Source organism: Nicotiana tabacum, chromosome 15 (assembly GCF_000715075.1).
Source record: "Nicotiana tabacum cultivar K326 chromosome 15, ASM71507v2, whole genome shotgun sequence".
In the NCBI taxonomy this organism is placed as follows: Eukaryota; Viridiplantae; Streptophyta; class Magnoliopsida; order Solanales; family Solanaceae; genus Nicotiana; species Nicotiana tabacum.
The window spans coordinates 3,113,755-3,126,345 of record NC_134094.1 but is presented as its reverse complement, the minus strand read 5'-3'; the positions used below and the strand labels follow the sequence as shown (position 1 = coordinate 3,126,345).

The 12,591-nt window shown below is 36.9% G+C and overlaps 1 protein-coding gene and 1 non-coding gene across 2 annotated transcripts; both read left to right on the top strand.

Moving 5' to 3' along the window:
* The first annotated feature begins 1,832 nt into the window (after nt 1–1,832).
* Nucleotides 1,833–1,907, top strand: TRNAV-CAC (transfer RNA valine (anticodon CAC)). Its single transcript has one exon. It is a non-coding gene; the product is annotated as a tRNA-Val (tRNA).
* A 2,174-nt stretch (nt 1,908–4,081) lies between these two features.
* Nucleotides 4,082–6,651, top strand: LOC142169949 (uncharacterized). The gene is made up of 5 exons (XM_075231895.1): nt 4,082–4,750; nt 4,833–5,045; nt 5,175–5,673; nt 6,230–6,333; nt 6,439–6,651. The coding sequence occupies exons 1-5, from the start codon at nt 4,082–4,084 to the stop codon at nt 6,649–6,651; spliced, it is 1,698 nt and encodes a 565-aa protein (XP_075087996.1).
* Nucleotides 6,652–12,591: the final 5,940 nt, after the last annotated feature.

Sequence of the window (12,591 nt, the reverse complement as noted above, 5' to 3'; positions counted from 1 at the left end):
AATAACCCTATTTTCACGTTAAGAACCATAGTCTCACCCCAATGGCGCGACAAAATATTATTTTCTTCAATCCCTTTAGCTTCTGAACCTTCGAAGCCTCTTTGTACTTGTTGTTCATGATCTTCAATATTTGTAACCTCCAAAGTATCATGATTAACTTACTTTATATACTCTCAAGGATGATCTCATTTTTTTTTATAATAGTTTGCTTACGACGTACTTTTACGTACGAAAAATATGGGGTGTAAAAATATAATCAATATATAATCTATGTATATAGTTAGAAAAAGTAAACAGTTAATACGCCTGGCTTTTTTTGTAAAAGTATCATGTTTTTATGACGGTGACGGCCGAGTCAACCTGCTGCACTTCAATTATTTAAATCGAATATTTGTTATTTTTTACCAGTATAAATATCGGGTAAGTTATCCATCAAAACTTAGATAAATATAAAAATTTACCTAATATTTTTTGCATTTGTTGAAACCTTTCTAACCTATATTTGTACCCTGATGAATTTGTTGGGAGAACATTTGTTAACTTGCTTTTGAAAGTTTGGATATAAAAGGTGACTAAAGAGAGAGACAATAGAGTGATGGGAAAGAGTCAAAAGTTCTTTGAAAACAACAAAGATTCAAATGAGGCAAGGAAATAACTCATAGTCCTAGCAAATTATTGTGATTGGTTTTGGTCTTAGTGTAGTTTTAAACTTTTGTTGTTTAAAAAAAAAAGATAAATTGTATCTTTATATTATAGCTTGTTTGGCCAAGTTGTTTTGGGGCCAAAAGTGCATCTTTTGACCAAAAGTATTTTTTTCAAAAATTAAGGTGTTTGGCCAAGCTTTTAGAAGGAAAAAAAGTAGTTTTGAGGAGAAACAGAAGCAGTTTCTGAGAAGCATAAAAAAATAGCTTCTCTCAAAAAGCATTTTTTCTGAGAAGCACTTTTGAGCAAAATACACTTCAAAACAGTTTTTAAAAACCTGGCCAAACACTAATTAATGCTCAAAAGTAATTTTTAAATTAATTAACCAAACACAAACTACTTATCACCTAAAGCATTTTTTTGAAAAGTACTTTGAGAAAAAAATACTTCTCAAAATAAGTTGATTTAGAAGTTTGGCCAAACATGTTATTAGTTTTTTTTTCAAAATATTTTTATAATTCTAAGCAATAATCGATTGTATCCTTCTTAGAATGTTAAGAAGCAACTATCGTGTTTATGTTATGTTAAGCCTTCTTAGAATCTACATCAAAATGGGGTATCTATAATAAATTTTATTTCCTCAATATTCTATCAAAACTTACACAAGTGATAACTGTGGCTTTTCTTATCAACTGATGTTATTCTTACATATCAAAATGCATATATATTAGACATACTAAATGTTATATATATATATATATATATAGTCATGTTAAAATGTAAAAACTTATAGCATTGATTGATGAGTAGAATTATTCCGTATTTGACTAGTGGAAAGTGGTAGCAAATACTACATGGAATAGACTAAACACGTGCAAATTGACCAACACACTATTATTATTAAAAATAGTACTATGAAACTCGTTATGTGGTGTATTGTGATATACACACAAAGGAACAGTGGCCATTTATTTGATATTGATGAAATTAACTCTATATAGAGTGAGCAGGGGCAACAAAATAGTTTTTTTTGCTTATCTTGTGGTTCAGAGAAGTGGGGGTTTCAACTGAGACAATAATTCTCAGGGAAGAAATCATTACTAACAATCCTTCAACATAGAGAAAGAATAGTTACTAGTTAGACTATTATATAATCTAAAGTTTGAAATAATTTATTTCTCAATCAGTTTGTTTGGGTGGTGTAGTTTGGTTATCACGCTAGTCTCACACACTAAAGGTCCCTGGTTCGAACCCTGGCTCAGACAATTCCTTTTCCTTAATCATTTTTTACTCTTTTTTGAGACATCCAAATGATACCTTCTTCTTTCGAACAGAAAAAGAGACATTTCTTTGTAGATATGAAATTTTCTTCTTCTCTTTTTAGTTCAAGACTAGTGTTAGTATCGGCGCAATGCGCGGATTATTTGAAAGAATATTAATATTATAAAGTTAGTATATAATATATCATATTATTTTAATAAATATTAGTTCTTATTTTATTATTTATTGTAGTGTACACAAATATAATAAAATTTATACAAAATCAAAGGATACACATCATATAGTAATTAAATAATTTTTTGTTTCTTATTTATTCTTTATTGAATTAGCACGTACTTAGTACTATACATTTACTAATATGACTTTTATTAACTTGTCAATTGATTTAATATTTTGATTATAATTTTTTTTTAATATAACATAGATATATATTTTCTTACTCTATAAATATTCTTATTTTTAAAATCTCATTTTATTAATATTATAGATTAGTTTTTTTTTCATTCTGAATTTTACATATAATCAAAATACTATCATATTTAAATCAAATTATACTTTTGAATTTTTTAAAAATATAAACAAATAAGTAATTTTACTATTTTGTCATAAATTTACTGATATTCTTAACAATTGCTATTTTTGCATTATTTGCCATAAGCAAATGAACTTTTATTTTATCTCAACTCAAATATTTCTATCTATAATTTGAAATAATATTTTTATTTTTAAATTTGAAATCAAATTATTTTCTATATAAGAAAATATTTCTAGTTTTTTATAGATATAGACTGTCATATTAGGAAGAAACTACTCCCCAATTTGAATTGAAAGTTTTGTTTTTCTTATTTTCGTTTTTTATTTTAGAATAATTTTAAAACTCCAAATTTTTTAACTCAAAGAGAGTAACTAATTATTAACAACACATAATGCATAATATAAATTTTTAAAAATTTAAACTCAAAAAGAAAACTAATTATTACCTAACCTAACTAACTTTGTCCTAAATTACTAAGTGGCCTATTGTGAGGCTGTCACTTGGCTTAATGTGGAGGCTTTTTCCTCTCCTTTTAATAATTGATAGGTTATATGTATATCCCTGTTATGTTTTGATGAACTAACAAACTTACTGTCAAGAATCAGATAAGGAACCTGTTACACATTCTCAAGACCTTAAGATCAAAAGGTTCCAGCTTGAGATATGGTTCAACTCTTCAGAATCAAAGGAACGACAGAGGGAACAGATAGCTACTGTTTCCCGAGAAAACTGCACAAGTCAACTCCCCCAGCTGTAAAGTTGCTGCCTGCACACGCATGCAGAAACAATGCAACAATCAACTTTATGAGGAGTGCCTTTTACCTACCTTGCTTACATCATCCTAGTGATGTCACAAATGTATTATTAACATCAAAGAAGGTAAAAAAAAAATTACTTGAACACTTAGAGAATTTACTCGAGCACACTCATTGTGATTGATCATCAAGAAAACGATTCTCAAGTGCATCAAGAACAAAGAACAACACTACTACGGACTAATTTCCCATATCAAGTTATTGTATGTCCTTAGTTGAGTTATAACTTTATAATAGTTCTTCAAATTGTAATTCCTACTTAGCTTGTTTAGAAGCATTGCGTAGGAAACGCTTTGTAAATCACAAACCCTTGTGTTTGTATCTTGGCTAGAGTTAGTCGAGTTGTAAAGTCTTTGTATTAGAGTTATTACAAAGTGGCTTGTAATAGAGTGTTATAAGTTAGTGAGGGATTAAGAGATTAATTCCTAGGTTACATAGGTTATAATCTGAAAGTTACTCAGTAGTGAAGTTGAAATTCTACAAGGGTAGGTCGTGATTTTTTATCCCGTTGAGCTGAAAATTTTTCACGTAAAATTCCTCTTATCATTTACTTACTGCAGTGTGCGTGGTTTCTGTGGGAACTTATATCTGTGAGAACTTATAAAGAACCTGGTTCTATATATAGTTTGGTGGACCCTTAAATTCTATCAATTGGTATCAGAGCAAGTTCTTTATATCAGGCTAATACATAGAAAGGATCCTCATGGCTGCTCCGCCAAACTTTGAAGAAGGTCAGTCTACCTATAGGCCACCAAGGTTCAATGGCCAGTATTATGGATGGTGGAAGACAAGGATGCATAATTTCATCATGGCTGAAGATTCCGAGCTCTGGGACGTCATCTGTGATGGACCCTTTGTTCCCACAAAAAACAGTGGTAACCCTGCTGTAACTGTTCCCAAAACAAGAAAAGAATTTAATGATGCCGACCGGAAAGCCATAAAGAAGAATTTTCGTGCAAAGAAAATCCTTGTCTGTGGTATTAGTCCTGATGAATACAATAGGATATTGGCATGTCAGTCAGCCAAGGAAATCCGAGAAGCTATCCAGGCAACTCATGAAGGAACAACACAGGTCAAGCAATCCAAGATCGACATGCTCACAACTGAATACGAGTTATTCAGGATGAAAGATGATGAATCCATCCAAGATATGCATACTCGCTTCACCTATATCATTAATGAGCTCCACTCTCTTGGTGAAATTATTCCAAGAAACAAGCTTGTCAGGAAAATCCTTAGTGTGCTACCCAGTTCTTGGGAAAGCAAAGTGAACGCCATTATAGAGGCGAAGGACTTGCAGAAGCTAACCATCGATGAACTTGTTGGCAATCTAAAAACATATGAAATGAAGAAAAAGAAGGACAATGAAAGAAGAGAGCCCAAAAGAGAGAAGAACTTGGTCCTCAAGACAAACATCAATGATTCAAGTGGTGAGGATGGTGATATGACTTACTTGACAAGAAGACTTCAGAAGATGGTTTGAAGAAATAAAGGCATTCCAAAAAGGGGGAGTTCTAGCAAGACAAAAAAACTATGACCTCTGTCATAAGTGTGGCAAGCCAGGATACTTCATCAAGGACTGTCGCCTCCTAAAGCAGGATCAATTCAAGCACAACACAGACAAAGCAGCCAAAAGGAACCCGGTTCCTGATAAATGCTTCAAGAGAAAGAATGTCGTTGACAATGTTGTGAAACAAGCTCTTGATGCATGGGGAGATTCCTCCAGTGAATCTAAAGAAGATAATGATCATGGTGACAGTTCAATGATATCAGTAGAAAGTGAAGCAACTGAGTATGACTCCATTTTTGCCTTGATAGCTCAGTCTGACGATGACGATGATGATGACGATGACGATGGCGATGATGATGACGATGATGAGGTAAATTTTTTGGATGTTCAGAGAAATCTGAAATCTTATTCTCCTAAAAAACTAATGTCTTTGGCAAATGTGCTAATAGATGCATACCACAACGTTATAAATGATAAAAATTTTCTAACTGTGGAATTAGGAGAAGCAGAACAATCTAGAGATGACCTGGTAGTCGTTGTGGTAGACTTGAAAGAAACTATTGAGAGTTTGAAAGAAGACAAAGATGCCCTAACTGAAAAAATCACAAATGTAGAACATGGAAGAGATGATCTAGTAGTTGTTGTGGTTGATTTAAAGGAAACAATTGAGTGTGCTAAGAAAGATAAAGAGGTCTTAATTGAAAAGGTTGCTAGTTTAGAACTTGAGAGAGATGACTTAGTAGTAGTGGTAGTTGATTTGAAGGAAACCATTGAGAGTGTAGAAAAGGAAAAAGATGTCTTAACCAAAAGAGTTGCAAATGCTCAGCTTGAGAGAGATGATCTACTAGCTATAGTAGTGGATTTGAATGACACTATTAAGGCACTAAAAGGTGAGAGTAGGTATGAGACTCTTCACAAAGATTAGGAAGTTGCTAATGAAGTACATCTTAGGCTTGAAGATGAGATGAATGCAGTGAAGTCTAGACTTTGTGTTGAACTTGAGAAGAACAAACAACTTCAGGAAGAACTAGGAAGAGTCAAGAGTGATCTTGAAAAGTCACTCAAATGGACCTGGTCCTATGATTTTATCACTGCCATGTACATTAATAACAAGGGGAGCAGGCAGGGAATTGGGTTTTAAAAGGAGAAGACTCTTTACAACCCTCATAGCAAGTATGTTATTGTACCCGACAATTGGCTTTGTACTCACTGTAGTAACAATGGGCACCTTAAGGAAACCTGCAAGGCTAGGGTTCAGTCTCAATAGAAAAATAAAGTTTTTGCTAAGAATATAACTACTGCTAGAGAACCTGGTCGCTCATATAGAAAACGCATGATGCCTGCCTAGACTAAAAGAACACTCATTCATCCTTTTCCTCACTACAAGGGACCCAAACTTGTTTGAGTTCCTAAATCTAACCCTTAATTTCCTTGTGCATGGAGCAGTGAAGGGGAGCAATCAACAATGGTACATGGATAGTGGTTGCTCAAAGCACATAACTGGAAGCACAAATGATTTTCTTTCACTGAAAGCCCTACAAGGAGGGAGTGTATCCTTCGGAAATGGCAAAAAATGATACATTCTGGGAGTTGGAAGGATTGAGAAGTCACTCACTCACTCAATTGAGAATGTGTACTATGTCAATGGTTTGAAGTACAACTTGCTAAGAGTTTCCCAAATCTGTGACAAGGGAAACAATGTGGAATTTGTGTCACAAATATGTACAGTCACAAACCTAGTGACTGGTGAGGTGGTGCTAGTAGTAAAAAGATACAAAAATATATATGTTGCTGATTTTGAGTCTCTGCAGAATGGTGATCTCAACTGTCTAAGTGATGTTGATGATGATGTTGAATTTATGGCATAGGAGGCTGGATCATGCAAGTTTCACGTTACTGAACAAATTGGTCAGGAAAGACCTGGTTCGTGGTCTGCCCAAGTCAAGCTTCAAGGATCACAAAGTGTGTGATGCATGTGTAAAAATCAAGCAAGTTAGATCCTCATTCTAGCCCAAAAAGGAAGTCAGTACCTCAAGGCCACTTAATCTTCTTCACATGGATCTATGTGGACCTATGAGGGTGGCAAGCAGGGGAGGAAAGAAATATATCTTCGTTATAGTTGACGATTACTCCAGATTCACCTGGACTCTGTTTCTTAGAACCAAGGATGAAACCTTTGTAGTGTTTGTTGCCTTCGTCAAAAACGATTCAAGTGAGGGTGGGTAATAATGTAGCATGCATCAGGTCTGATCATGGGACAACGTTCGACAATGCCAAATTTGATAAGTTCTGTACTGAAATTGGTATCACTCACAATCTTTTAGCTCCAAGAACACCTCAACAAAATGGTGTTGTGGAGAGGGAGAATAGAACTCTTGAAGACATGGCAATGACAATGTTGATTGACAGTGGGATTGCAAAGAATTTCTGGGCAGAAGCTGTTAATATTGCTTGTTATTTGGTGAACAGGTGCATGATCAGGTCCCTTCTGAATAAGAATCCATATGAACTACTGAATGGAAGGAAGCACAAGCTGACACATCTAAGGACTTTTGGGTGTAAATGTTTTGTCCTCAATAATGGAAAGGAAGCTCTTGGAAAATTCGATGCCAAAAGTAATGAAAGAATCTTTTTGGGATACTCATCTCAAAGCAAAGCTTACAAAGTATACAACAAAAGGACTCAATGTGTTGAAGAGAGTATACATGTGATCTTTGATGAAATCTCACCTCTCTTGTGAGAAGGACATACATCTTGACCAAGATGGAGAACCTTTATCTGTTCCAGGTGAAGTTATTTACATGTAAAATGGAAAGGCAGACATAATGAGTCATGTCAAAGAATCCAGTGAAGATGATGCAACTACTTCTCCATCCATTGGAGAGGAACCTGGTCCCACAATCACAACAACTGAAGCTGAAAATAGAGTTGTTGATGCAGTCCAAGGAACTGCACTTGCTGAAGTATGAAGCGGCCAAGAACCTCATTCAGATATACCTGGATCCTCTACTAATGAGATTCAGGTACCAAATTGGAAGCACAAAATCTCACATCCTCTTGACAACATAATCACCCCTCTTGACTTAAGAGTTCAAACCAGATCAAAATCCAGAAATTCACTTGCCTTTTTAGCCTTTCTTTCTCAAATAGAGCCCAAAAACATCAAAGAAGCTTTGAAAGATGCAGACTGGATCAATGCCATGCAAGAAAAGCTACATCAATTTGAAAGAAACAAAGTATGGCACCTGGTTCCTCGACCTGCAGATCAAACCATTATAGGAACCAGGTGGGTATTTAGGAACAAACTTGATGAGTTTGGAAACACAATAAGAAATAAGGCAAGGCTTGTAGTTCAAGGCTACAATCAGGAAGAAGGGATTGATTATGATGAAACTTTTTCTCCAATTGCTCAAATGGAAGCTATCAGAATCCTTATAGCCTTTGCATCATATAGGGAATTCACACTGTTTCAAATGGATGTCAAAAGTGTATTTCAGAATGGCTTCCTAAAAGAAGAAGTTTATGTCAAGCAACCTCCTGGATTTGAGCGTCACGAGCATTCTGAGCATGTGTTCAAACTGGACAAGGAGTTGTATGGGATAAAGCGGGCTCCCCGAGCTTGGTATGAAAGGTTGTCAAAGTTCCTTCTAGAAAATGGCTTTGCAAGAGGGAAAATTGACAACACTCTTTTTCTGAAGAAACGAGGGAGGAACCTACTCATTGTTCAAGTATATGTTTATGATATCATTTTTGGAGCCACAAATGACTCTCTTTGTGAAGAGTTTGCAAAACTCACGAGGAGTGAGTTCAAGATGAGTATGATGGGAGAATTAAATTTCTTCCTGGGACTTCAAGTGAGGCAATCTTAAAAGGGGACATTGATAAGTCAGCATAAGTACATCAAGGAGCTGTTGAAAAGGTTTGACATGGAAACATCAAAAGTTATTGACACTTCTATTTCCATAACTACTCGTTTAGACATGGATGAACCTGGTTCCCCTGTAAATCAGACCATGTATAGAGGGATTATAGGGTCACTCTTGTATCTCACTGCAAGCAGGACATATATTGTGTTTGGCGTGGGTCTTTGTGCAAGATTTCAATCTAATCCAAAGGAATCTCATCTGAAGGTTGCCAGGAGAATATTGAGATATCTCAAAGGAACGCAGGACCTGGTTCTCTACTATTCCTCAGGTGACAGCTTTAATCTTGTTGGGTATGCTGATGCTGATTATGCAGGATATCTGGTGGACAGGAAAATCACATCTAGAATGGCACATTTCATGGGTTACTGTCTAATCTCATGGGGTACAAGGAAGCAAAACTCCGTGGCACTCTCAACTGCAGAAGCGGAATATGTAGCAGCTGCTTTTTGCTCTGCTCAATTGCTGTGGATCAAACATCAGTTGTAAGACTTTGGAGTGTTCTCTGACTGTGTGCCCCTCCTGTGTGACAATACAAGTGCACTCAATATGGCCAAAAATTTCGTCCAACATAAGAGAACCAAGCACATTGATGTGTGTCACCACTTCCTCAGAGACAATGTTGAAAAGGGGCTCATTTGCATGAAATTCTGCAGCACAGAAGATCAGATTGTAGACATATTTACCAAGGCCTTGAGCAGAGAACATTTTGAAAGAAATCGCCTCGCATTGGAGTTGATAAAACCCAACCGAGAACCTGGTCCCTCGATGATTGGCTATGAAAGAAATGTTCATGTAAAGTTAGTTAAAAAGTGTTTTCTGACAAAGTCTAACTTATCTCTATACTGTTACAGGTAGACACGCATGATGATTACATAGCAAATAGTCAGTGGATGCAGTACACACTGGTAAAAAGGGCAAACCTTACAGATGCAAGATTAGTGAGGGAACCTGGTTCTCCTGACACATGTTAGTAGCTTCTATGTTCTCTCATGCATAATTTTGAACGATTAAAACAAGTGCCACATCATCAGTGCATCAGTTTCTTTTCCTTGCGTCTTTTGAACCCAAACGTCTCACCCGTTTATAATCAACCCGACTCCCATCCATCTTAAATACATCCATCACTGTCACAACGCTTCACATCAAACTTCAAACTCTCCCTTCTTCTTACTCTCTTCAAATTACCCATTCCTTTTCTTCAATTCATCACTTCTCACCATGCCTAAAAATCATGAAAACTCGAGTGTTCCAAGTAACACCCCAACTGAGTCCTCACCAGTTAAAACGCTGATGTTAGACTCCTCGCTAATCATTACTACTAGCCAAAACCCTAGGGCAGAGTCACCCCCACTCTCAATTTCCTCTTCTACTCAATTGAGTTCTGGTTCTCATAAGAGTCGCAAAATATCGACTCCTAAAAGGTTTGTGGCTACGAGCTGTCCTCCTGCCTCGCCGGAGAATCTGGATGAAAAAGGGTACAGTTGACGAAGAAGAAAATTAGGAAATCTCCAGTCTTCCTTTGAATGAAGGCTCAAATACAGACCAAACTGATGGTTCTGAGAATGCTTCAGTTCCTAGTCTTGAGCCCACAAGTACAACTCCTTCTTCTTCTGCATTTTCCATGGAGTTACAAGAGAAAGAAGCAATAGAAAACATGCTATCTATAGCTAATGAAGGGATTATTATTGAAGGAAGTGCGGATGGGTCTGAGGCTTTGGGGGAAGAGTCTAAGACTGTGGTAGAAGGTAGAGAGCTTGTACATGTTGAACAATCGGCACATGAAAATACTACTGGGGTACCAAATGAGGGACCTGATCCCTCCTAAGAGGATCCAACTCAGGGGGTTCTCTCAAGGGGCCCAGGTCAGTATTGATCCTTCTTCCTCCCCTCATTTCGATGTTGAGCCTTTGTATGTGGTTATGCCTGAGATGAAATCTGATTCTGAAGAAGTAGTTGGGGAAAGTGAAGAGGATTCTGATGATATGCCAATTGCTAGCTTTACTAGGCGTAGACCAATGGTTTCTCAAGAGTCTACTCCTAAGCGACCTACTACAAGGTTGCAAATGAAGGAGGCTCTTGAGTCTCTGCTTAAGAACAACCAAGCTAAGTCAAGGAGAAGAAAATTAGTGAAAGATGGGAATTTGTGAGAGAGAAGACAGGGCCAGTTATGAATGTGGATGATGAAGTAGAAGAGGAACCTGGTTCCTTAACTAGAAAGCGCTCACAAAAGCATGGTATCCCCAAGCCTAAAGGGGATCTTTTGTGTTTGTTGAAAGTTTGAACAAGTCTGATGATGTTGTCGCTAGTGAAAATGTGGTGAAAGAATCTGGTGATAAGTTGGTAGAAGAGTTTGCTGCCAGGGTGATGGAAGAATTGGGTGAAAAGTCTGTGAAGTATGATGAAAAAATAAATAATGTTCGCAAGTCTGCTAAGAGAAAAGTTGCTACTGATGAGGAACCTGGTTTCTCAAAGAAGGCCAAAGTTGGTGATCCAAGGAGTGCTGTGAAGGAGAAGTTAAGGAATCAAAAGGTGCTATGGGGCCGCACATTTGCCCCTGACATTTTGGAGGAGGCTGGTATGAGACAACTGGTTGAAATTTGTGAATTTCAACAGTGGACACATTTGTTCGCAAGTGATGCTCCAAAGGTGTATGAGGAGGAAGTTTAAAGTTTCTATGTCGACCTCTTTAAAGTTGAGGATGATCACATCTGCGTGCTGGTGAATGGAGTTGATATGGTAATTGACTCTACTTTGTTGGGATCTATTTTGGGTGTGCCTGCTGAAGGGATGTCTAGTGTTCAGGGATCTTGTTCTCAAAATTTTAGAAATGCCATCCTGAAGGACAGAACAGATCAGCAAGGGGAACTGGTACAAAAGAAGGCCCTCCTTCCAATGTACCAACTGCTATTTGAGATAGTGAACAAGGTCTTTCTCCCTCGTGCTAAGAAAAGATCTATCATTTCTCATGCAAACCTGTTCCTCATGGAAGAAATGGACAACTTCACTACCATCAACCTGAATGGGATCATGATAGGGCACATGCAGAAAGTGGCAGATTTTTAAGATGGTAATTATGGGCTGTCTTATGGGTTCCTCCTCACCAAGGTCTTTGAGTACTTCAAGGTTCCTCTGGGACAAGCTAAAGTGGGCACTAAGAAGCAAACTTACTCCAAGTCCACTCTGGAAGAATGTGAGTGTATTGATAGGGTTGGAGGAGTTTGAAGCACTTCTACTATTTCTCAATTGATCAATACTCAGAACAATGCTACTCCTGAGATAAGGCAGTTGAAAGCAAGGAATGCTATTCTTGAGAGTTAGTTGAGTCAGCTTCAGGAGGCACCTGGTTCCAGTATCTCCCAAAGTGAAGAGGTTTCCTGTCTGACCAAGGATAATGTTGAGCTCAAGAAACAGGTGGAGGACCTGAAAGAGAAACTGCTCAATGAGCAAATGTCGGCGAATGCTCGAATGGATCTCGTCCTCCAAATCCTTGCCTCTGCCTCTAATCCCTCTCCTTCCAGTGCTCCCTAAAATGTGTCCCCTCAGTGTCAATTCTTAAGTATTGGTTTCTTATGATTAAAATTTTTTATGATATTTGTCGTATTTGTTGTTGTTGTTCTGAATTGTGGATGGTTGTAAGTAACATTGACTCTGCTCCCTGTTTTCAAATCTAAATTGTTTAACGGAACCTTTTCCCTTTTTGATGTATATGCCTTGTCTTTATGCTATATTTTTAGTCATGTTGTGTGCACGCAAGTGGCATGAGTTAACTCAAGCTAGACTTCTTTTTGCTATAAGCCTATCACTAATCTTTTTATGATGCCAAAAGGGGAAAAAATAATTCAGGGGGAACAGGATGGGAAACAGATTCAGGGGGAATTCAGG

Bases quoted from the DNA above. Each gene is read 5' to 3' on its own strand.
- LOC142169949 (XM_075231895.1), top strand. From the start codon at position 4,082: ATGGCTGAAGATTCCGAGCTCTGGGACGTCATCTGTGATGGACCCTTT. The intron at 4,751-4,832 runs GTTTGAAGAAAT...AAGTGTGGCAAG, and splicing joins CAAGAAGACTTCAGAAGATG to CCAGGATACTTCATCAAGGA. The intron at 5,674-6,229 runs GTGAGAGTAGGT...TGCATGGAGCAG, and splicing joins CACTATTAAGGCACTAAAAG to TGAAGGGGAGCAATCAACAA.